Genomic DNA, 26837 nt, shown 5'->3' with positions numbered 1-26837 from the left:
TTGACTGGTTTATTTAGTATAGTAGGAAAGATTTGCTGATTTATCTTCCCTCTTTAATTGAGAATTACTTCTTAATAATGGCCTAATTTGTACTTCAATGTTAGGAAGAACTTACCAAGCGCTAGTTCAAGTGTGTGGTCTTTCTAACCTAGAGTTTATTTTGGATAGCAATCCCCAGTGACCTTTGTCAAATAATATGACGCTTGCTCTCCAGGACATTCTCCTCAAAGGCTGGAGTGGTACTTAAATATTTCTAACTTCTTTTTAGTATCCTATTATAAATTGATCATCTACTTATTTATCTAAATCTTTTCAAACCTGAGCTGCTTGACTCATCTCAAAGAGTGACTATACTCTGTTTTACAGCATTAGGGATAGCTTGGTTTTCGTTGTCCTATGCCTGCCCTCCTTCATATTTTAAGGACTTCCACATATGTTTGCACATTGTAACTTTTATTCTATTCTCGAAGGGACAGAGAGCATACTCCAATCATGACCATATTTTCTTACTATCCATTTAACATTTTTTTTTTGAGACAGAGTCTCGCTCTTGTCGCCCAGGCTAGAGTGCAGTGGCGTGATCTCAGCTCACTGCAACCTCCGCCCTCTGGGGTGAAGTGATTCTCCTGCCTCAGCCTCCTGAGTAGCTGGGACTACAAGCGCGTGCCACCACATGTGACTAATTTTTTGTATTTTTAGTAGAGACGCGGTTTCACCGTGTTAGCCAGGATGGTCTCCTTTTCTCAGAACTTTTAGTAGCTTAGATTTCCTTCTCTCAACAAACTGGGGAGTTGCTATAATGCAGGACCTCTGTGTTAACATGCTGAGGAGTGAATTAAAAGATCTGGAGACATTTCATTAGAGGTTATCTGGGGAGAGTGTAATATTGGCCTATCACATTGGTCAGCAGCCTGTTTGTAACCCCTGTCTCTGGCAGAGCTTAGTTTTTCCTATTGGAGTCATTCAAAATCTTTCTAGTTTCTTAACATTTTAGTCACAGTTTGGCTTTTCTGATTTCTCTGTAATTTCTGGGAAATCTGTCAATTCCTCATCTTAATAAAGAGTCCATGAGTAGAAGCAACATTCTAGTTGCTTCCACTAGTTGCATTCTGGTAGGGCCTTACGATTCTGAGAACTTTTGAGATATCAGTCCACATTTTTTACATTCTTCAATTTATCTGAGCCAGAGTGGAGCTGCCTTTGGAGATTAAGTAGAATGTACTGATATCCATTGCGTTTTCCCATACCCTGCCATTTGTTGTTTTAGCCTAATCCAATTACACCAAGATTTATTGCTTGTGCATCATGTGAAAGCCCTATGCTAATTGCTGCAGGGGTTACAAGAGTGAATTAGACAGTTTCTGCCCTCAAGCAGTTTATGATCTTGTGGGATGAAAGACATGGCAATTATACCAAAGCTATAATATACAGACAAAAATAAGTATAATTTCTGTTTCCATTTTTATATCTTACTTGGGTTAAATTTATCTAAGGCTTTCTAATCAAAGCTCTGTGAAATAAAGGAGGATAAGAAGAGGAAAAGCAAAATCTCCAGGCTGACTATACTCATCAGTCGCTGTGAATAAGCTGGCTCCTAAGTATGAGGTCCAGATGTTGGATTTATATCACAGCTCAGTGAATGACAAAAATCAGAGTACTATGTCTTTTATTGCTTCACTATTTATATATAACCTATGATGAAGCATTAACCTTCTTTGGCTAATATTTCCTGCCCCAAAAGACCACTAGCAGGCACACAACTATGCACAGCTGGAAGAAGCATATCCTGAAATTCATGACAGTAAAACAGGTTGTCTTTCAACTGTCTCTATGCCACATAATGGAATATAACAGAGATAATACAGGAATTGTTACAATGCAGCTTAGTGAAGACAGCCGTGATACACAGGGCCTTGTCTTTAAAATCTTTCTTTTAAAATTATTTATTTTCAATAAATTAATTCATGAAATCTTATAACTTACTCCTATGAAAAATGCAACAGTTAATGATTTCCCAACTTAGATTGGAGAAACTAAGGCACAAAGCAAGCAGCTAATTTCTTTGAAATGCCCAGTTACCAGTTAATTGCTTTGGAATGCCCAGTTAGTCTCTTAGCCAATGTTACTAATGACTAATTCTTGGTTCTTGATGACAGTTCCTCCCCAGCTCAAACATGTTCTCAGCAGATCATGAAGGACTCTGACCAATAAGTACGTCTCTCCTTGTTCCATTAGAGATGCCTTAGAAGTCTTCAAGGTCACCGTTTGTTTGTATATATCTTTGACATCATCTTTTTGGACTGTACTTGAGGCAGTTACCTCATAGTGAGCAAGGAGAGATTCTTGACTGTATCAACACATCAGCAACTGTTACCGAAATACCACAGACTCAGGCTCTCCCATGAGGCGTCTCTGGCCAAGAGGATTGCTGAAATGAGGATTGTGAGGAAGATGAGAAAGCCAATGTTCATATGAACTAAGCTTTATTTCTAATAAAAGAAAGAAAAACAAGAACAAAACATTGACTGCAGTTCAAAATCCAGCTTGTTTTCTTTACAGAGGCCATTTGTTTTAAGTTTGTCCATACAAACTCACATATTTTCTCCCTAGCTTATTGTCACATACTTTAAGAAGACAAATTATTTCCTTCTGATTTTTTCCGCCTTTTCCATGCTATTCTCTCTGCTTTGAACTAGCCATAATACTGTGGACTGAGGCATGATATTTATCCTTATCAGGCGCAGCAAATGATGCCAGGTTTATCTGGTATATCTGTTTCTCCAAGTTCTGTCTTCATCATATTTTACTTAGGAATGCAGGGAAGTTTTTCCGATCTGATTCCGTCTGCATGGAAAAGTGAGAGCTGGGAGTTGAGGTCGCAGGAGTTATTTGGCCCTTTCTCAGTGGTGTGCTGGAGCCAGCTGGCACTGGCTTGCAGGAACTGATTGTGCTCATCTCTTCTCAACTCTGCATTCAGTGATGTCATGCTGGTAGCTTGAAATTGACCATGATGGGGGTATTTACACCATGGAAAGTGCAAATGCTACCAATCAAGTCCTTTTTTTTTTTTTTAATTTTTCTGGAGAGCTGGTTTACCAGCACATCATTTCCCTTTGTTTGTCTTTACCTAAACCCAGAGGATTTCTGCCAGTGTCCATTAAAACGTCACCACACTTCTGGCATATTGTCAGCATAAACTGGCAACCCACAATGAGTTAGAAAGAGACAAATTCTCTCCACCTGTCTCATCATCAAAAGATAGCTTTGGGACAGGGCTTTATCTGTCCCATAATCTCCATGATGCAACTCTGTAAAGCTCCATCATATAATTACTGATTTGTGACAAAAGTGTACTTTCTAAGTAAATGCAGCCTCAAGGTAATCTATGATTGCCTTGGAGCCACTTCTAACCAGATTACTCCCACTAGATCTCCTGTTCCTAGACGGAACTTAGAAGCCATTCTGCTTCCAACTTTGGTACATACAAAGTTGTTAGCTACAATGGAAGCTTTTTGTAAAACTGTTTTCTTTTTTTTTTTTTTTTTTCTCTCACTCTGTCGCCCAGGCTGGAGTGGCGCAATCTTGGCTCACTGCAACCTCCGCCTCCCAGGCTAAAGCGATCTTCCCACCTCAGCCTCCCAAGTAGCTAGGATTATAGGCACAGGCCACTAGCCTGGCTAACTTTTGTATTTTAGTAGAGACAGGGTTTCACCTTGTTGTCCAGGATGGTCTTGAACTCCTGAGTTCAAGTGATCTGCCTGCCTCGGCCTCCCAAAGTACTGGGATTACAGGCCTGAGCCACCTTACGACTTCTGTGATCCTAAGGGCTTCAAGAGCATCAGGGATCCCAGCCCTGCCATTGATCTTAAAGACAAAATTAACAAGAAAATCCCATTATCTCAATTCAGTGTTCCAGTTAATCAAGGTTCTACTGTACTATGCTCCATCACTTTTCTGAGTAATTAAAGCCCTCAAGCAGATTAAATAAGCAGAGATTAGTGTGCCTTTAGTATGTGAGAAGTTTGAGTGGTTTAAACCCTGGAGGCTGCGCACCTTCCTGAGATTTTTTTCCTTGGTGCCTTTGATAACATCTCAGTAGCATCAATGATGAAGGAGAAGTCACTTGGCAGAAATCAAGAGAGCAGGAAATGTAAGAGTGTCTCTTGGTAGCTGTCAGGACAGCATTTAAGAGCAGAGTTATTCATCCCTCCCACCCTTGGGGAATTCTAGAAATAGCTGAATAAGGGTCTTTGAGGAAAGTCTCTTGGTCCCCAGTCATGGGTGGGAGCAGAGTTTGAGAGGCCATAATTGTACTGCCAGGTTACTGTATTCCACGGAACCTGATTTTAAGTTCTCATTGTGTGAAACAACAGAGGCATAAAAATGTGGAATCTGGACTGAATCAAACATTTTTTTAATTGTTAGTTAAGTCCCTAACAATAATTTACCCATTCATTCATATTTCAAGACTTTAAAAAGCAAAGAAATATCCAATGATTTAAAATCCTCTTCTGAAGAAAAGTGAACAAATCTGTAGGGACCTCTGAATTGATATTCTACGCATGATATAATTTTGTCATTTGAAAAAAATCAACAGCCAGAATACAGAGTACTTTTTCAATTTTTTAAAAGGCTACACTAAAAATTCACTGTCCATTTTATGAGGCCAGCATCATCCTGATACCAAAGCCTGGCAGAGACACAACAACAACAAAAAAAACAAAAACAGAATTTTAGACCAATATCCCTGATGAACATCGATGCAAAAATCCTCAATAAAATACTGGCAAACTGAATACAGCAGCACATCAAAAACCTTATCCACCATGATCAAGTGGGCTTCATCTCTGGAATGCAAAGCTGGTTCAACATACACAAATCAGTAAATGTAATCCAGCATATAAACAGAACCAAAGACAAAAATGACATCATTATCTCAATAGATGCAGAAAAGGCCTCTGACAAAATTCAACAGCCCTTCATGCTAAAAACTCTCAATAAACTAAGTATTGATTGGACGTATCTCAAAATAATAAGAGCTATTTATGATGAACCCACAGCCAATATCATACTGCATGGGCAAAAACTGGAAGCATTCCCTTTGAAAACTGGCACAAGACAGGGATGCCCTCTCTCACCACTCCTATTGAACATAGTGTTGGAAGTTCTGGCCAGGGCAATCAGGTAGGACAAAGAAATAAAGGGTATTCAATTAGGAAAAGAGGAAGTCAAATTGTCCCTGTTTGCAGATGACGTGATTGTATATTTAGAAAACCCTATCGTCTCAGCCCTAAATCTCCTTAAGCTGATAAGCAACTTCAGCAAAGTCTCAGGATACAAAATCAATGTGCAAAAATCACAAGCATTCCTGTACACCAATAACAGACAAACAAAGAGCCAAATCATGAGTGAACTCCCATGCACAATTGCTTCAAGGAGAATAAAATACCTAGGAAGCCAACTTACAAGGGATGTGAAGGATCTCTTCAAGGAGAACTACAAACCACTGCTCAATGAAATAAAAGAGGACACAAACAAGTGGAAGAACATTCCATGCTCATGGATAAGAAGAATCAATATTGTGAAAATGGCCATACTGCCCAAGGTAATTTATAGATTCAATGCCATCCCCATCAAGCTACCAATGACTTTCTTCACAGAACTGGAAAAAACTACTTTAAAGTTCATATGGAACCAAAAAATAGTCTCGTTTGCCAAATCAATCCTAAGTCAAAAGAACAAAGCTGGAGGCATCATGCTACCTGACTTCAAACTATACTACAAGGCTACAGTAACCAAAACAGCATGGTACTGGTACCAAAACAGAGATACAGACCAATGGAACAGAATAGAGCCCTCAGAAATAATACCACACATCTACAACCATCTGATCTTTGACAAACCTGACAAAAACAAGAAATGGGGAAAGGATTATCTATTTAATAAATGGTGCTGGGAAAACTGGCGAGCCATAAGTAGAAAGCTGAAATTGGATCCCTTCCTTAAACCTTATACAAAAATTAATTTAAGATGGATTAAAGACTTAAATATTAGAGCTAAAACCATAAAAACTCTAGAAGAAAACCTAGGCAATACCATTCAGGACATAGGCATAGACAAGGACTTCATGTCTAAAACACCAAAAGCAATGGTGACAAAAGCCAAAATTGACAAATGGGATCTAATTAAACTAAAGAACTTCTGCACAGCAAAAGAAACTACCATCAGAGTGAACAGGCAACCTACAGAATGGGAGAAAATTTTTGCAATCTATCCATCTGACAAAGGGCTAATATCCAGAATCTACAAAGAACTCAAACAAATTTACAAGAAAAAAACAAACAACCCTATCAAAAAGTGGGTGAAGGATATGAACAGACACTTCTCAAAAGAAGACATTTATGCAGCCAACAGACACATGAAAAAATGCTCACCATCACTGGCCATCAGGGAAATGCAAATCAAAACCACAATGAGATACCATCTCACACCAGTTAGAATGGCCATCATTAAAAAGTCAGGAAACAACAGGTGCTGGAGAGGATGTAGAGAAATAGGAACCCTTTTACACTGTTGGTGGGACTGTAAACTAGTTCAACCATTGTGGAAAACAGTGTGGCGATTCCTCAAGGTTCTACAACTAGAAATACCATATGACCCAGCCATCCCATTACTGGGTATATACCCAAAGTATTATAAATCATGCTGCTATAAAGACACATGCACACATATGTTTATTGTGGCACTATTCACGACAGCAAAGACCTGGAACCAACCCAGATGTCCATCAGTGATAGAATGGATTAAGGAAATGTGGCACATATACACCATGGAATACTATGCAGCCATAAAAAGGGATGAGCTCATGTCCTTTGTAGGGACATGGATGCAGCTGGAAACCATCATTCTGAGCAAACTATCACAAGGACAGAAAACCAAACACCGCATGTTCTCACTTATACGTGGGAATTGAACAATGAGAACACTTGGACACAGGAAGGGGAACATCACACACTGGGGGCTGCCTTGGGTGGGGGGGAGGGTGGAGAGGGGAGGGATAGCATTAGGAGATACACCCAATGTAAATGACGAGTTAACAGGTGCAGCACACCAACATGGCACATGTATACATATGTAACATATGTAACAAATCTGCATGTTGTGCCCACATACCCTAGAACTTAAAGCATTATAAATAAATAAATAAATAAATAAAAATAATAAAATAATAAATAAAAATCTAAAAAAAAAATTCACTCTCTTTGAACCACTGTGGATGAAACCTATATGACCTTGCACAGTTACATTTTTGCAGAATTGGCTTTGTGAAAGAAATATCAATTTATTTTTTGAATAAACTAGAATAAACATTGACTTGGAAATAACTCATTCACCCAATCAGCTAGCACAGGCAAAAATCTTCCTAATTTCTCCAGCTCTCTCTGTGATTTATCTTTTCAATGGGAACAATTTTGTTACACTGTGAGGTCCATGCTGACACAAATCATCTACAATTCCTTCCTTTACCAAGGGCCTGGACCTTTGAAATTACTCAGTAACAAGAAAACAATAAAGTAGATCCTGAAAATAATTTGAAAACAATAAAGTAGATCCTGAAAATAATTTCATAGGTAACATTTACATTAAGCCTGTCTTCAAACTTAGTTTTGAATGTAAATTCTAAAGTGACAAAGAAAGATTTACTCTAAAATTAGCTTTTTAATGATGCATTCATATGTAGGGTATGGTATTTATAAATATGCAAGTGACAACTATTTAATAAAACAGTTGGACTATTTTGGTAAGACTGAAACGGTGTATCAAATACAGGGTATCAATAGTTTGCAATCTAAGTGAAATGTATGGAGAAATAGAAAACCTCTAAGTCTTTAGTCCTGGCTAGGATTTTTGTTCAAGCAGAATCCTGCTATTTATAATCCTTAGAAGAGAAACTTTTTTTTACACAATTCATGTATGTCAATATCTTTTGCATAGGGTACTGTAAGAGATTTTTAAAAACACATTCCTCTTATCTTCTGAGGTTTTGATTTGTTTTCTTTCATATTTCTTCTTATCCTCCCACTAGTCTTTGTGCATATTCCCTTGGAGCAGACGTGTAGAAAGGACAGAGGGGTGTTTAGGTCTGTTACCTCAGTTGGCCCAGGAGTCCAATACTGCAGCCTCCTTCTCTGCTTAGGACAGCTGGCTGTGCCTGGTGTGGGGGAAGTCCTTTGTTCATTGGCTATGCTACACCCTCACTCTGGTTTGTCAGCTGTCTGGCAAATCTTTGTCCTTGGCCACAAGTGTCATTAGATGACAGCATATGAACGACTCAAGGCAAACACACCAGCACTCCTAGAAAAGCAGTTCTCAATTTGTGTTCTGTGGATGGTGAGTCATGCTAGTATACTAAGAACAGGGGTGAACAGAAAACACGGGGAAGAAGGGTAAAGGACACCCTCCCTGGTTCAAATTTGGAAAATACGAACTCTGGGCATTTTTGTTGGCTTGAATGGCAGCTGATGAAAATAAAGTGTCAACAAAATAAGAAGATAGTATTAAATTACTGGGAAAGTGTTTTTTCTCATGCCTACATGAGAAATAGACTTTACTATTTATGTACATCTTAAATTTTAGACATTAAAAATTACAGGAATGTAGCCAAAATTAAAAATAACCTGTGTTTTGTACTTTCTTGATGTGTAACTATAGAACATTTCCTTGACCTTCCTCTGCCCTCATGCTCAGTATTTAGTTACCATGGCTACCGCCAAGGCTCACTTTTTTTTTTTTTTCTGATGTGAATGGATAACAGTGCCATATGAAGGACAAACTGAAGGCTGAACATGCAAACTCAGAGTGTAGTCTTGTTATAACATGCAACTTTCTTGAGTTAATCTGTTGTGTTTTGCAATATACATACTTATTATTTTGCTACACTTGTCCTCCATTTTGAACTTTTCCTCCTAGGTTCACATCAAACCACAAGACAGCAATCTGTTTTTGTGCTTTTCCCTTGGCCCGCAGAGAGCTTACTTCCCTGCTTAAGGACCAACAGGCATACCATCAGCTGGGAAATGCTCAGTCCTCAAAACCTGCACCTCTGTCCTAATCCACAGCCATTTGTCTTTGCATGTTTCTAATTTCTTATGATCTTAGCAGTTATTCAGGATTAGGTCTAGTTAATCCTCAGATATGAGACCACTACTAATGCATGTCCCAAACTTTCTTTTATTTTTGAAATTTGTTTAAATGTCTGTTTTGTAGACCAGTTTTCGCAAGAGAAGTCATTGGGGTGTGAGCTGTTATTATATATATATTTATGATGTCTATTATACTATATACATATAATATTTGTTATAATTATTTCATTTTGTTATTTTTTTCTATTTTTGGATATGATTTATAATACACCTAAAACATACGGAGAGTAGCATAACACTTATAATTTATAAATACATATACATGTTTTGGGATAAGTGATTAACTTTTTTATTTATCAACTATCAAACAAATTTGAAAACCACTGTGTTAGTCTTTTCTCACACTGCTATAAAGAAGTACCTGAGACTGGGTAATTTATAAACAAAAGAGGCTTAACTGATTCACAGTTCTGCATGTCTAGGGAGGCCTCAGGAAGCTTACAATCATGGCAGAAGAGGAAGCAGGCATGTTTTACTTGGCAGCAGGAGAGAGAAGTGAAGGGGGAAGAGCCCCTTATAAAACCATCAGATCTCGTGAGAACTCACTCATTAACATGAGAACAGCATGGGGGAAAATGCCCGCATGATCCAATCACCTCCCACCAGGTCCCTCTCTCAACACTTGGGGATTACAATTTAAGATGAGATTTGGGTGGGGGCACAAAGCCAAACCATATCAACCACTCTCTTAGACTGTGACATTCTTGAGGAAAGCAGCATGCTTTATTTTTGTGTGTGTGTCTTTGCATCCGGCATGGTGCTGGTGTGCTTGTTATGCAGTATCGTGGGATACAAAAACAAGTTTGTGAAATGAAATATAACCCATAGTTTTCATGCTGAGAAAGCCTGGGGGTTAATAGTAAAAGATTAGTATCATATTTCCTTGATTTCATTTCTACCTGAACTATTGTAGAAACTTCTCTTCACTTTCTGCCAGGTTAATTTAAGAGGTGGTCCCCAGGGCATGTTCCTTAGGCCTTCCAAACACTGTTATGCTGCCTTTGAAGATTTGTTGATGCCTCTGCTACCTCTGCTGGTTCCAACAGTGACCATTTAGGAGTGCCCCAAATCCACTTCCTGTCTCCTGCATAGCCAGTTCTTACAGAGCCTTTCCTGGTGTGCTTCTGTTTCTATTTACACCTGCTAGGGTCCTCAGCTTTGGCTGCATGCCTGTGGAGGCATCCTGAGGAACACATTCCCTGCTATGCACAACATTCCTTCTCCCCTTGGAAAGTAACATTGACCTTGGATCAAACTTGTAGTTGGAGCACAGCTTCTTCTTGTTGGACAATTCCTCTCCGGGAGGTTTCTTGGACCACCCTACACAAAGAGTTGGCCTCTTGCTTCCACCCATCCGCCTTGCATTTCTGTTTGCCATCCAGGTTTGTCCAGATTGGACCCAAACTCAATTGGTTTTGGAGGATAGGTGGATAATAAACAGTGATGCTGGCAGAGTAGTTGTGTATTAAACCCCTAAGAACTAAAAATTCTCCCTTCCTCTTTTTTTCTAAATTGAAACATGAAACTCTTGGTGTAGCTTTTGTTTTTCCCCTTAGGTACACAGAAGAATTTCTCTGCAATAACAAAAAAACATAGTACAAACATAGTCATAAATACATGGCAATTGACTCTTAGTCTCAGCGCTCAAGAGGTAATAGTGAGTAATAAGGATTGTGGTAAACTAGCTAGTAAATGCTCCATGTAAATGGGTAAGCTACTACCCAACTCCAGCTAAATGTAACTATGCAGGACTAAAGGTCAAGTGGTGCCAAATACTCTAACTTTTTCAACAAAATCTAAATAGGTTATTTGTGAAATCTGATACAAAAATGTCTCATTAAACCCACACATACTGAAACCATATCTGCAAAGAAGGTTTGGTCAGTTGGGCATCATTTTGTAATCCACAAGTCTAAACTCTCAAGCAGGGACCCTGCTGGAAAATGAATGATAACGTGACATATAATCCTTTCATGGAAATAATTACCGTTAATATTTTTATCCAACCAAGGCAAATATTTCTAGTTTAACTGTGGGAAGGCAGAGTTGCTGGTTGAAATAGGTAGATATTCAGGGGCTGAGGCTTCTTTGCAATTTTCTGGACCTAACTTAGTCCTACTTTGTCCTAGAGCATTGTTTCTCCATGTGTGGTCCTGGGACTAACAGCATCAGCATCACCTGGAAACTTGTGAGAAATGCAAGTTCTCAGGCCCCACCCCAGTCTCACAAATTCAGAAACTCTGGAGGTGGTGACCAATAATCTGCTAGCAAGCTCTCCAGGGGATTCTGAGATGCACTGAAGCTTGAGCACCACTGCCCTAGGCTTTTAGAGGGAGCTTTTCCACTTGCAATATGCTCCTGGGGCCCTGCAGGCTGGTATAGTCTTGGTACTCCTGCTCCTCCACCCTCAACACCGGGTTTTAGGAGCAATGATATGCCTGATATGTGAACCATGGGTTCAGCTTGGCTTTCCAAGAAAGGAATATTGGACTGAGGAGGCTGGCACTTAGCAAAGAAAGGGGGATTTGGGAATTAAGTATGTTCAAAGGGAAGAGGAGGAAAAAGATATTCTGCAGTATTCTTCTTCTCCTCCCTCTGCCAGGGCTTATTTCACAAAGAAGAATAAGCTATTGATATGATTTAAAGAAAGACCTTCCTCACTCTTCCTTCAACCCACCCTCTTTAAAAATGGCTACTTCTATTTTAATTTCAATCAAAGATCCTCTAGTGTTAACAAACAAAGACACTGAGGAATATACAGTTACAATAGTCATGGTGCTATGTGATTTAAATTTAACCAACTTGATTTCTCAGCACCATTCTGTGATTCTGGAAGAGTGAGAGTTCAAAAGGATATGAGGGGTCATATTTGGGCTTGGGGCACATTTCGAGGAAGTGAGGGGTAGAGAGACCTCTTCAAAAGCAGAATATCATTGGGATTTCATTTTAAAATTTTAGGAAAAGCATAGAAGAGGAGCACAGATGGGAAAATAAGAAATGGGTCTAAAGGAAGGCGGTGGGGAGGGGCAGAGAGAGAGAGGCAATGGATAGCTTTGGGGCAGAGTACTCCTGGACCATTCCCTCTTCCTGAGAGGTCCTCACCAACCTCCTCTGAGAGGAGCTGTAGAGTCATTTCATTGTTAGAAAGACTGAAACTCTGGCCGCCTCCAGGCCCCATATGAGTCTTACTTCTTTCTTTTCTTTTTCAAAGTCAGAAAAAGAAGAATAGCGATGAGACTTAAAGGAAAATTTCTTTGCATGCATAGCCTGAAAGTCCTATACTACTTTATAGTTTATAAAACCGTAACCAGTATCATATTTCAAAGTCAAGATACATGTAAAACTCAGGGGCACAAGTCTAATAATTTATTTTTTATGACTGAATTCAACTTTGCTCTTTATTTACCTGTCCTATACTCCTTCCTTGCAATCCTTGCCAGAGGTAGAGAACTTAACCTATATATTTTCTGGTAAAATTTTATCTGGTGATTATTTTGTTGTTGTTACATTCAATATGTATAAGTCAATCCTAGACCAAATCAAAATTCCATTACCGTCTTTCCTTTGCCTTCTCCCAAGCTCTCCTCCTCTATATCTTGGGGTATCACACAAACACTGAGCATCAGTGTTAGGGAGTAGGAGGGAAGTTTACTAGCATGGTAGTCTGGTGGAAGTAGTGGGGGAAGCACATTCAGTATCTAGTTTAGACTGCTTTCCCTGCTGCCATCAGGACTGGTTACATAATTTGGGGGGTCCCATGCAAAATAAAAATGTGGGGCTGCTTGTTCAAAAATAAGAATTTCAAGATAGCTACAGCAGAACATTAAACTGAGTGCAAGGCCCTGTGTAACTGTAATGGGTCAAATGCCTGTGAAACCCATCCTGCCTGTATTATCTGCTGTCATCTCTCAGCTTGGCCTCTGTTGAAGTAGTGCCTATGGTTCTTTCTTGTAAAATGCCCCTATTTCTACTGCTGTCTTGGAATCCCACCATAATTCACATAAAGGCTGCAGAGTCCTTCAAACGTAGCTGTGCCTTCCATTTCAGCCCCAGTTTGGGTGATCTGCTTGAAGCTGTCTGCCTTGGTGGCTCTCCTGTTAGCGTATCAGCTGCCTCTCCAAGCTACCTTCCACCTTTGTTGAGCACATGGCCACTTCTGTATCTCCTCTATATACTTAGTGGGCATTCATCACTATCACCTCCTTTCTACAGTCACATATAGCTAGAACTGTATTTCCTGTCTGCATATCCCATGGCATGGCTAATGTCAGCGGAATCCTACTCTCAAATTTTAGCCATGAAACAGAATGTCAGGTTCTTCCACTTCAGATTCCTCAAACTTTGTGGGAGAACCCTTTTATCTTCATGTCCTCCTTCAGTTTATCTGGAAGAGAAGAAGTGGCACTTTTTTTTTTTAACTAGAGGACAGAATGAGGAGTGGCAGAAACCATTTCTATTTCTCCCAGATTAAATACACTCATCATTTTTGTCACATAGTCTCGATCAGGGTTGGCAAACTAAGAGCTAAGAGTCAACTCCAGCCACACCCATTCATGTATGTATTGTTTGTTTCTGCTTTTGTGCTATAGTGATACGGTTGAGTAGATGCAACAGAGACCATATGGCCTGCAAAGCCTGAAATATTTAATGTTTACCTCTTAAAGAAAACATTTGCCAACCCCTGTGCTAGATGCTCACAGTTGAAAGTAAAGTAGTTTTGTCCCTGGTGCTACCTATATGAGGATATTGAGAGGCATTTGATGATTCCAGTAGTTAATCTACCATTGGTTAATGCTTCTTGCCTTAATATTTCTAGTAAATATTTTCACATACATATGGAGAGTAGAACAGGCATTATGATTTCACATACACACACTGTGGGTAGTACATCCAATGCTTTATTGTCGTCATTTTACAAATGAGGACATTGTGGGTTGGAGAGTTAAGTAATTTGTCCAGCATTACAGAATAAGTGTGTGGGGTTAGGGATGCAGCTCCTTTGATTCCTTGGGGTTAATGGCAAACATCTCTAGAAGGATTCAGCATGTTAAGGAAACAAATGCTAAGGATGTTGATGTATGAGGTGATGAGACACCTTAAGGTCCAATGTGGAGTTGGGTGTGTGCTGAGGTAGGGTGGCTGGAGGGTAGAGAAGATAGTAGTCTAAGGGCCATTATGTATTTGAAAAAATTATTCCAAAAGGCGATGACTCATTTTCTTATATACTTCCTGCCCACACTGAGTCTGAAACTTCTGCATTGTGGCATGACATTTTAGATAAAATAAATTTCTAGTGTACCTTAATTAGTTCATCACAAAGCTCTTCAAGTTTATGGCTCTTGCCAGCCTTTGCATTCACATAGCAACTAAGTTTATGCTGATTGTTTGACAGTATTCAGAGTCTCTTAACACAGTATCAGAGTGATAAACATCTTTAAACATCAAATAAACATCTTTGACAATCATGTAGTTTCAGTTGCATTCACAGGATGTGTTTTAATAGGAATAATTTTTATATTTCTCCTTTCTTGGTTTATGTAGTGGCTATGCCTGTTTTCAATTTAGGCTCTATGTGCTTTGATCTAATCTAAGACAAGGGATCTCAGGGCCAATTAGAAGAGACAGAAGTCAGGAGGACTTCAAAAAAGACACAACTTGACTTCATACATTACAACTGATTTTAAGTTATTCTTTTATGTTATGAAATGTTCTAGGGATTTGAAAGTAAAGGCATTTAAAGGATACCTGAATACAGTTGAAGTGTGTGCAGGCAATTAGAACACATGAAGTCATCAGCAGCCCACAGATGGGGTGATCTGTGCCGTATCTCATTTTTTTTCTTTGTCAGCATAAAGCAATGATATCATCCAAATCACAGCATGTCTTTCACCCTGTGGAGGTTAACTTGTTTTATGAACATTGACCATCAATTGGGATTTGCCTCACCTTTCTGGAAAATGCAATAAAGTTGAGAATATTTGCTATATAAAGACAAACATTTTTCCATCAGGAAGTTTTGTATGGTTGGCTTAATAGAATAATTAATCCACAGACTAGATTTTTTAAAAATTCAGTTACTTTCAAAAAACAGTTCTACTGATCAAGTTGTCATAAAATTGTTCTGTTTCTGTTTCTGGAGTCTTAGTGACTTTTCCAATCCAAGAAGTTAAAAGTCAAGACTGTGAGGGCAAAGTTACCCTTCAGCTCCTTTGAAAACCTCAAGTATTGAGGAGTAGAAAGACAGCGTGAGGAAGAAGTGAGGGAAGAGAATGCAGTCTTAGTAGAAAGAGTTATTGCACAAATAAGAGAAAAATTTTATTGAAATAGTGGGATTCTTTATCATTTATTATTGTTTGAGACTTCTTGGGGGATGCTATGCCCTGTGACTAAACTTATTTCAGCCCATGACAAGGTGGCTATAAATGCATTTGTATTGCAGTATTCTTGATGTGATGGCAAAAGCTTCCATTCAGACTTCTTGCACATGGAGAATCCAAACAGACCTGTGTTGTAGCTCAGGCTTTCCCAGGTGCTGGCCATATTGTTTGGGCAAATGGCTACAACTAGCTAAGCCTTACTTTCCTTGTAAGAAGTATGATTATAGTACTTGCTTTACCAGGCTGTTATCAGTGTGTCAGGAAATGTTTGGTGCAAAAGTAATTGTGGTTTCAGACCATGAATTTTAAATCATTAAAACTAAACCAAACACATCTTTATTAATCAAAATAGGAATGATTACAATCAATACATTTTTGCCAATGAGAAATAAGTTTGTTTAATCCTGTAGCATAAAAATCCATGCTTCAGGATTCGATGAACTCTTGGAAAGCATTTTCTGGATCCTGCTGGTTGTGGAAGTGTTTTCCCTGCAAAAAGTTGTCAAGATGCTTGAAGGAGTAGTAGTAGGTTGGCAAGAGGTCAGGTGAATATAGCAGATGAGGCAAAACTTCGTAGCCCAATTTGATCAACTTTTGAAGAGTTGGTTGTGCAATGTGTGGTCCGGCATTGTTGTGAATAACTGGGCCCTTTCTCTTGACCAAGACCAGCTGCAGGCATTACAGTTTTCGGTGCATCTCATCGATTTGCTGAGCTTATTTCTCAGATGTAATGGTATCTCCGGGATTCGGAAAGCTGTAGTGGTTCAGACAGGCGGCAGACCACCAAACAGTGACCGTGACCTTTTTTTGGCGCAAGTTTGGCTTTGGCAAGTGCTTTGGAGCTTCTTTTCAGTTCAACCACTGAGCTGGCCGCACTGGTTGTCGTATAAAATCCACTTTTCATTGTGCATCACAATCAGGTCGAGAAATGGTTTATTGTTATTGTGCAGAATAAGAGAAGACAGCACTTCAAAATGACAATTTTTTTTTTATTTTCCCTCAGCTCAGGAGGCACCCACTTATCAAGCTTTTTCACCTTTTCAATTTGCTTCAAATGCTGAACAAGGTAGAATGGGAGAGGTTGAGTTCTTCAGCAACTTCTCGTGTAGTTGTAAAAGAATCAGCTTTGATAATTGCTCTCAATTGGTCATTGTTAACTGATAGCCAGCCACTGTGCTCCTCTTCTTCAAGGCTCTCATCTGCTTTGAAAACTTATTGAACTACCACTGCACTGTATGTTTGTTAGCAGTTCCTGGAACAAATGTGTTGTTGATGTTGCCAGTTGTCTCTGTTGCTTTACTACCCATTTTGAACTTGAACAAGAAAATCCCTCAAATTTGCTTTTTCTAACGTCATTTCCATAGTCTAAAATAAATAACAAGTAATAATTGATTACCAAAAGAGCAAGAAATATACATTAAAATGATGTATAACATAAACACATTTATTTAAGAATGTATTCCAATATCAAATGGCAAATTTCAACAATGCAAAAACCGCAGTTACTTTTGCACCAATGTCTATCTGGTGGTTAAGCCACAGCTCAGTGCATCATAAGCTCTTCAGTTAATGTCAGCTATTGTTATTGCAAACAAAGGTAATATTTAAGAATAATTCAGCAGATATAGACTGCTGAGATAATATCTAAGGTACTTGTCTTTCTGGCTACCAATAGGCCTGTTTTGTTAGTGGCAGGAAAATGGCTGATTCTTATTCAATTTTGAGCCTGATGAAACACAGGAAGAAATTCTAGTCCTGGCTAACTAGGAATCTGGTAATTTTCCAGACATTTAGAAACTTTAATTAAACTAAATGGTGACATTCCCTTTTCTTCAGAGGCCAGATGGTACTACTAAAATGTCTGAAAAAAATTATAGTAATCAAGTAGAAAAAGTAAAGGTAAAATTTACCAGAAAACAACTTTCATAATCACTTAAATGTGAGGGTCTTACTCTTTTTGTTTAATCAATGATTATATATCACATGCTATGTCTAGTGGTGATGGTGACATCAGAATTATAATAATAAAGGATTATAAATATAAAAATATTTTAACATGTACTTGAGGTTCAAGCATGAATCACTAATGTTGAAAATGCCAGAAAAAATTATGTCATTATGTCACCACCACTGTAAATAACAGTATATTACTAGATAGTTAAATGCTTTTCTCTTTTATGTAATTGAAAGTAGCCTTTTTCCATGGATTGAAGTAAAAAAGAAAAAAGTTAAAAACCCTGTTATAGACGCTGGAAGTGAGTATAAATAAGTGAAATGTAATACCCACTCTGCAAGATCACAGATCCTGAAGTCATGGGATGTGTTTAGGAAATACTCATGACACGTGAGTCCTGGTTCCAACTATTCCATTGATCAGCTGTGTAGCCTCAATTTCCTCAGTTGTAGGAGTAGAGGGGCTAGCATGCTAGTTATTTTAGGAAGATAAAGTAGAAACACTATTCTTATGCAAAGTTGTTTACATTCTAGATGAGTCAACAAGACTAATACCAGGAGCCTTTCAAGAACCACACTAGACAGTATTATTAAGCCCTGAATGGGTGGTACAAACTAGATATGCTACGGGAGCTTAGCAGAAGAAGTCAGTACGAGCTGAAGCAGGGAAGAGAGATGTTGTGGAGGGACAGTGAGGAGGAGTAGCAAGGAAGGGTACTGATGTTTCAGGCTCAGTAACAAGGATATAGTACCAGAAGTTCCAGCCTCAAGTTGGAGGGATCTGGTTGAATGTTGCAGTAACCACCCCGGACTCAAATCTCTTGAGTATTTCCTAAATACATACTATGACTTAAGGATCTGGGACCTGTGTCCTGGTTACCCTGTTGCCCTGTGGAGCCGATACATCCCTAGCTTGAGAGTAATTGGGAAAATTCGAACTTTGCATCTCTTTTACTTTCTACTGTGCCAGCATTTAGGTGCCCAAGTACGTACCCACTCATCTATCCACTTTCGATTCTCCAAAATTGTGTTGACATCTCTCATCCTCATCTGCTGTCATTTACACTCCTATTTTCTCTGTCATCTTTTGTTTCTTTGTTTTTATTTTAGTGTGTTTCAGGAGAGAGTGGAAATAAATGCAAGTTTTAATTCACCATGTTTATCCCAAAGTGCACATGTTACTATCATGAACATTTTATTATTTTAGTGTTAGAAATCTCTCCAAATATTGCTAATTGCTTTTGGCACCTGTTAACAACAAGTGTATCTAAATATTTCTTTCTCTCTAATTATATTTTATCCAGTTATTTTAATTGGAAGCAATGAGTTCTATAAACCTATATTCTAATATGTAAAATGTTATAAATTCAAACCATCAAATGATATCTATCAATTGGTATTTCGATGATTTGAAGAAGTCTTATTAAATATCCTTAAAGAGATTATGTTTGGGGCAATAACAACAATATAAGCAAGTGTGAAAAGCACCAAGTAATATAAAGAACAAGCGAGTGTACAAAATTAACCAGGAAGGAGAAATGGCACATATTGGAATAGTCAGAGGAGGCGTGAAGAGTACAAGGGAAGAATAGGCCATTTTAGGAAAGAAATTCATGAGCGAAGATATAAAAATAAAATATACCAGACATAATTTCTAATCAGTGACTAAACAAACATGATAAATGTATGGGAGACATTGAAAGGTAAGACTGGAAATACAATTTTTTGGGAAGTGGAGGATCTTGAATACTAGATCATGGCTAGTGGAATGGAAAGCAAAGGATAGCAACAGGACACATTATGATAGAAGAGTCCATCAATTTGGGGATTTTAATTAAAATGTTGGTAAGAAAGGTTACCATGTATTACCATTCGAAGTTTAAAACTCAAATTGTACATTCTTTTAGACTCTATGCTAATTTTAAAAGATTTCTTATTTCATGGCAGTTCCCTGATCTATTCTCTTGTTATTTTTTGTCTTTTTTTTTTTTTCTGGAAACTTTTCTGGGCCTGCTGGTATTGTTCTTGAAGGATATTAAACAGAACGTCATAAAATATTTCACCATAGTTTTAAGCTGGAGTAGAATAATATTTTTCTATTTGCCACAGTTATAATATTTTCCTTGGCCTTTTGATGACAACATCACTGCAGTGACTCCAAGAGAATCCCTTTCTCTGAACTCTAACATTTTGTGAAATTACTTACAGGAATTTTCAATTTGTCTGCATAGATCTACCCTAATAGAATAAAAAATACTTTAAGTAAAAACCTTAGTTATTTTTTAGGATTTAATAAATGTAGGTAATGAGAAGTAAAACAAATATATAACATGGCTTGTTGCATAAATAGGATGAAGAGAAGAAAGGAAAATTTAGAGGCAAACTTGGGAACATTTCTGAGCAATATACACTATAGAATATGTGATAACCTCATGAGAAATATTTGAACATTTCATGAGTTGGGATATTTATATGCAGATTTAACCAATAAGATAACGCACACGGGAAGTAATCTGGCATTGATAGGGAATAAACTAGTTGATTTAATTGATCTTTTGCATCTGAGAATTCACTGATGATATAAAACTAGAACAGATGTTTTCTTTTTGAGTTTTGGGTGCTTTGGGTATTGTCGTTTATGTGTAAGAGAAAGAGTCAGGACAGTTCTGTGGTAATGTTCTGGAAGCTCCACTTGCAGCAGGCCTTTTGCCAGGCCACCTTGTAAAATCTCGGCTTTTCTGTAATTATGTACTTTCCTTTTTTACTATGATAATTTTTCCTCATAATTCTATGAAGTAATTTTAAAATAGAAATTAAATATATAAAATTATTATGGCATCTCATTCTATGCACTAGGTATGTTCTTGAAAATATATATAGATAAAATACAACCGGGAACAGATAGCAGTTGGATACCTGAGAAGCATAGCAAAGATGCCAAAACCGAATTTATACAGAAAAGAAGATTTTGTTGGTGGTGGGGTAGGGAGTATTTTGACCAATGCTGAATCATAACAGGAAAATATAAATCTGGAAAGGAGCAAGAGCAAAGGTGAGAGTGCTAGGGAGAAAATTCAAGGTCAGGATTTGTAAGAGATAAGGAAGTCTGGGAACTAGAATTTCCGTAGACATTTTTTTTTTTCCTTTTTTTTCTTTTCCTGTTCAAATGCTCTAGAAATACTTGATAGTTCAGCATAAATGACTAAAAGGCTTTACATTTTCTGATTCCTGTGATATTTTTCATCTGACAGTATGCTCTGGCATTGTCCAATTAATGGGAGGCTGCAGGGGGCAGGGAGGCGCAGATGAAAGGGAGAGAGGACTGTGGATAAAAGAGGGAGGTTCAGAATAACATTTGATCTTTCTTCACACTGTAGTTAGCAAATTCCATGTAAATTATTGTTGACTACTATGAAAGGAAAAGTAAGTATATTTTATGAACTATGTTAAGATAATTTGCTTATCAAAGAGAAGCATCTGTGCCCCAGTTGACACTGATTTTTTAAAAAGGGTTATAAAACCTGATATGAATCTTCAGTTTATTTATATATTTTTCTTGGGGAGAACTTTTTTTTAAAGGATATACACTGGGATGATTCGAAGGCCTTCTTGGCTTCTTTCAGAAAATGTTATCTACACGTCTTAAACTTGCAGCCATGCAATCAACTATTAAGAAGCCTAAGGAGTTCTGGATGCCTTTTCTGTTACCTGCCTGCTACCCTTGTAAGCACAATAGGCAGGATTTGGCCAACACTGATGATGTGTTTACTGTTGTTCAGCTCCAGGGCTTTTAACACAATAAGTCTGTAATTGTTCCTGTTCAGACTTTACATCCTGTTTTCATAACTGTACCCTTAATAATTGACCAGATTGCTTCTCAGGAAGACTTTTGAATGATTCATCATCTTAGAAGTTCTGCAGAAGGTTAATTATTTCAGAAAACATAATATTGCTTAGTAACCTAATTTAAATTGCTATGCGAGTGTTGCAAGAGTGTCTTTGGAGGAAGACATATACGTGGATTTCTCAAATTTTGTTATGTGAAGTGAGAAAACTTCTTAGCATTTGTAGCTTTTTCTCTTTTTTTGAGATGGAGTCTTGCTCTGTCGCTTAGGCTGGAGTGCAGTGGCGTGATCTCTGCTCACTACAACTTCTGCCTCCCAGGTTCAAGTGATTCTCCTGCCTCAGTCTCCCTAGTAGCTGAGATTACAGGTGCACTCCACCATGCCCAGCTAATTTTTGTATTTTTAGTAGAGATGGGGTTTTGCTATGTTGGCCAGGCTGGTCTCGATCCCCTGACCTCAGGTAATCCACCCGCTTCGGCTTCCCAAAGTTCTGGGATTACACACACGCCACCGCGCCTGGCCTCTAACTTTTTCTTGATCCCCTGATTTATCAGGGTTCACCCCTTTTCCAATTAGCATATGTTTAAGAACTTAGAGGAAAGCTGTAAGGAAAGCTGTATAGTGGGGTAGTATTTCGTGTCCAACTTGAGTTCAAATTCTAGTTTTTCTATCCACTAGGAGTAACTGTGATCCAGGAGAAGATATTTAATTTATTTAAACCTCAGTAGCTTCATCTATAAACCTGAGAGAAATAGCACCTACTTCACAGGGTTGATGTAAATATTAAACAAGGTGCTGAATGAAAAATGCTTCCTATACTATGTAACACTTAAGAAGCAGTAAGTGAGAGCTATTAAAAATATGAAGAATATAAATGTCACTAAATGAGACACATGCAAGTCCATTATTGATTGGATGTTTTCTCCCTCCAAAATAGAATAAAGCATTTTTAAAGTGTACATTATTTATAACAGACTTAGTTATTCTACTGAGAAATTATGTGTATCTTCGCATAGATGCTAATTCCTTGCTAAAACATTCTTGATTCATTTGTTATTGCTGAGTACTTTTGTATTCCTGACATAGTACAGGTGCTGATTGCTGACTTTATTGTGAAGATAGATAGAAGACCTCATTTATCTAACCGAGAAAGGACTAAAAATCTTTTTGTTCATGCCAAAGGAAAAGTAATTAATGTGAAATTTCAATATCACAAAAGAAAAATATTTGTTAAGACAAAATTAACATCATGGGTCTACCACATGAGATTTTCCATCAGCCAAAGTGAATTAATGTGGAAGGGAATAGGAAACTTAAGCTTTTTAAATGAATAATGGTATAAAATAATTACATAATTCTAAAATGGGTGGATTTTTTTGTGTAAAAGTCGTTAATATAATACTATAATAAACTTTATTTTAAAACATTAATTTCAGACTGAAATTTTTAGAAAGAACTAAATATAAAATTGATACTAATAGACTATTTTCTGTATGTTTGCAGATATAATTGTGATTGAGTAAATACATGTAACATAATACAATCAGATTTAAATACTGTGTAAGATTAAGCACTTCCTGTGCTTTGGGAACTATTGTCTGGGATTTCTATTAACTCATGATTTAATGATTTGAATTAAAGTTGTCAAATCAGTATTTGATATGCCATCTCAAAGAGCTTTAAGATCTTATAGAGAAAATTATTTCAGGTAAAAGGAATTCACATGTGGTATGAAGTCGTACAGAATCACAATTCAGTTTGGGAAGTCCATGTGTCTTAGTTGTGAGCGATAACAGGTCATGAGTTAAATTTGAAACTCTTTATTCATCACATCTTTTTTTTTTTTTTTTTTTTTTGGATTGGGGCTTTAGTCAGCCCATTCTGCCCACAAATAAGCTGTGATAAAATACAGTAGGTTTGTTCCAAAGTGCTCTGGCTTCCATTACAAAGAAACTTCTATTCTTTGTTGACTAGGGAAACCCAAAAGATACTCTAAAATAGGGAACTAATCATTGAGTGAACCAGAAAACAGGGTGCTAGTGTCAAGAAACATTCCTTTGGTTTATATTGTTAAAAGCTGGGGTGCTGTAGAAAGTTCACACATACATAAAGGGGTCCATTTGAATACAAGTTCAATTTTTTAAAAAAGAGCATTAATGCAGATTTCAAGATTCATTGGAAGAATTGAATATTCACTATCTGAAAGGAAACATCACCCTGTGTTAATTTTTGTGTTACAAACCTAACGTTTTTTTTAAATCTTTCCTTAGTTTCTTAAGTATGGTTGGGTCCATAAAGGAAATTTACTTTCAGATAACTAAGTCCTTGTATTTTATCTGGAATGAATGATGAAAATCTTTTTGCTTAGCTATTCATGGTAAGGGCTATTTATACTGTGAGTTTTTAAATAAGCTCATGAGCTAATCTACTATATTTAAGGGTTTAGGCAAAATTTGAAATACACCCCCCAGGATATTAGAGCTCTCTTCACAGCACTATGAGACCTAGCCTGTGAGTTCAGTGTGTTTGTTTGTAACATACCTGTTGGTAGAATCTTTTTGCTCAGAGACTGACAGAGAAACTATAAAGTGTTCCTCATAGAATGACTTGAATGTGCTTCTCATAGGACAAGTTAATATCTTAGCTGCTGCTTTGTCTTTTTTCCTTATTTTACCTCAAAATATTGTTTTACATTTTGATTTTGAAATTGATTCATTTTCTCCCAATTCTTTGTGCGCTTATTACTGTAAATGACATTAAAAGACCTGATTTTTAAATAGAGGCTATGGGAAAATAGAATTGCATATCACTGAAAATGACACCACCCTCCTCTTCCCTTTGCTTTTCCCTTATCCTCTGTCCATTTTAAGCCCCTACTCTATGCGGACTTTTTTTTTTTCCCCTGTGACATCCAACTGACAGAGTTTCAGGTCTGAATTTTCTGATAAATAAATAAACTTTTTATTTTATCTTAGAACTGTTTTTATTTATTTTTATTTTATTTTAGAACAGTTTTTTTATTGATTTTTATTTTATTTTAGAACAGTTTTAGATTCATAACATTATTACAAAGCTAATACGCATATGCCCTACACCCAGTTTCCTCTATAGTTAACATTCTCCATTAGGATAGTATAGTACATTCGTTACAATTAATGAACCAATATTGATATATTATTATGGGGATTATGTAACAGCAATATGACTTAGCACTATTGATATTGACCTTGATCATTTGGCTTGAGGGGTTTTTCAGGTTAAAATCTCACTTTTATTTTTTCTGAAGACCATCAAAGGGGTTTCCTGAAAATTTTAATGACATATTAATTTGATTTTTCATTGTTGGTGATGTGGTAAAGCTGCTATAAGTCTCTAAGTATTTCAGCAAAAATAATTTTGATGGTGGTAAAGAGCATCTTATCTTTTTTTTATGTGTTGTAGGTGGGAATGAGATCTCGAAACCAAGGTGGTGAAAGTTCATCTGATGGGCATGTCTCCTGTCCCAAGCCCTCCATCATCGGCAATGCTGGTGAAAAAAGTCTCTCAGAAGATGCCAAAAAGAAGAAGAAATCAAATAGGAAGGAGGATGATGTCATGGCCTCAGGAACTATCAAACGACACCTAAAAACATCTGGAGATAGTGAACGAAAGACTAAGAAATCCCTGGAGTTATCCAAAGAAGACCTCATCCAACTACTCAGTATAATGGAAGGAGAGTTGCAGGTAGAGTCAAACTTTCCCAACTATTGTGTCTTTGGTTTCTAAGCTATAAAACAAGAGAATGTAAATCTGTTCCTCTCTCTGAATAATGAACTTTATGGGGAAAGGAAATATGTTTCCCTTATTTCTAAATCCCTAGTGCCTGGCACAAGTTTGCACTCAATAAATATTTGTTGAATGAATGCTAAATGAAAAAGTGCTGATTCTAACTTCAAACTTCTCTAGAAACAGAAAATTTCTTCATTATATGATTTTGGTAATGATTTCATACAGATCCTTTTGGTCAGTAGGTAATCAATTAGTTTATCTAATTTAGACATTGACTGTGACTGAAAAATGTAGAAATGCAGTGATTATTAAAATGGAGAGTTCAGGTCAATTGTTACTTTTGCTTTTTTCTAGGAGGTAGAGTGAAAGAGAGAAGGAGAGTTAGAGGCAAATAAGGCTTTGTTTAAACCAGCCTTATTGCCCAGTCTTTTCTCTCTTTTTTTTAACTTTCAGTCTCAATATTCTACAACATCATAGGAATTGAGATGCACAGAAATAAGCAGAGCATTGCATTCATTATGAAGAACCTAATAGTTTCCTAAACATTTTCAAATCTACCATCTCATATGATCACAATAAAAATGTGGGTATCATCTGTATTTTATAAGTGAAGAATCAGAGTCCCAGAAGGATTGAAGGTTTGTCTAGATCTTATCTCAAGCTTCCTGATTCTTCCTCCTATGCTCTTTCCTCTGCCCACCCCCACCAATCTTATTTAGTTGCCATGAGCCAGGTCCCTCCTTCCCATTAAGTCTATGTTTCTAGGGACCCAGGAGGCAGGCAGGAAGTTAGGATTCTTCTGAGTTTCTGAGCCCTGAACAATTATATTTCTGGAAGTAGAGGAACAATATTTTTTTTTTGAGAAGATGACTTAAAGAGTGGAGCTACTGTTTTCATTTTGTTTTTATTAGTTTCTTAGCTTGCATGAGCCTTTGAAGAAATACTATTAGGTTGGTGCAAAAGTAATTACTTTAACAATTGCATGAAATAAAATCCTTGTTGGCTTATGGGTGCTGTTAGCTTTAGAGAGGTAATTGGCAGCCTACTCTAAACTAGGGTGGGTCACTCTGTTCCTGTTATCATCTGTGTGTGCATACAGATAAGGAAATCCCTGGGGTAAAGAAAAACAAACAACATACAAAACTTAAGTTTAAACAAACATGATTGTGCTTACCATTTACAGACTGAGAAAAATCACATTGGCATTTCACAGCAAAAGACAAAATTTTCTAGAGCAGCCACTGTTACTAAAAATAGCTTCACCACTCCCAGAAATGTGGTTAATGTTTTTGTCTGTTAACATTGGTTGTGTACAGAGGCAGAATTACTTCACTTTTAAGCTACCCCCAGCCAAAAGCTATTGACCTGAGTGAAAGGTATAATTTTTGCCTTAGAAACCTTCACAAAACAACATCATTAGTTCACTTTTCTCCATCCATAAAGGCTTTTGTGAAGCCAGTGGCTCTTGCAGACTCTAATTTCTGCATAATGCTGTTATATCATGATGAACTCTGGAAAGTATTTAAGATTCATGTGGTTTTTATGTTCATAGTGGTGCTAGATAAGGTTTCAGATCCTAGCTATACAAAATATAAACTCACACCTCTGAAATATTAAAGAAATTAGTGAGACGGCTCCAAAGAAATGCATTTTGCTTTCCATTAATCTTTATAAATACAATATACCTACAT

General features: G+C 37.3%; 1 protein-coding gene across 4 annotated transcripts in view; it reads left to right on the top strand.

The window, feature by feature from the left end:
- Positions 1 to 26837, top strand: part of FILIP1 (filamin A interacting protein 1) — a 202777-nt gene that overhangs the window by 51532 nt on the left and 124408 nt on the right. For 3 of the 4 annotated variants that reach the window (XM_025381365.1, XM_025381363.1, XM_025381362.1), the window contains one exon: positions 24820 to 25101. In XM_025381365.1, the coding sequence (XP_025237150.1) occupies positions 24826 to 25101 (276 nt within the window). In that variant the 5' untranslated portion in view covers positions 24820 to 24825. Of the gene's footprint in view, positions 1 to 24638; positions 25102 to 26837 lie in introns of those variants that run through there. The other variant, XM_025381364.1, reaches the window with a different exon arrangement.

Source organism: Theropithecus gelada, chromosome 4 (assembly GCF_003255815.1).
Source record: "Theropithecus gelada isolate Dixy chromosome 4, Tgel_1.0, whole genome shotgun sequence".
Classification (NCBI taxonomy): Eukaryota; Metazoa; Chordata; class Mammalia; order Primates; family Cercopithecidae; genus Theropithecus; species Theropithecus gelada.
Note: the sequence above shows the minus strand (reverse complement) of the source record. Positions and strands in the feature narration are given on the sequence as shown.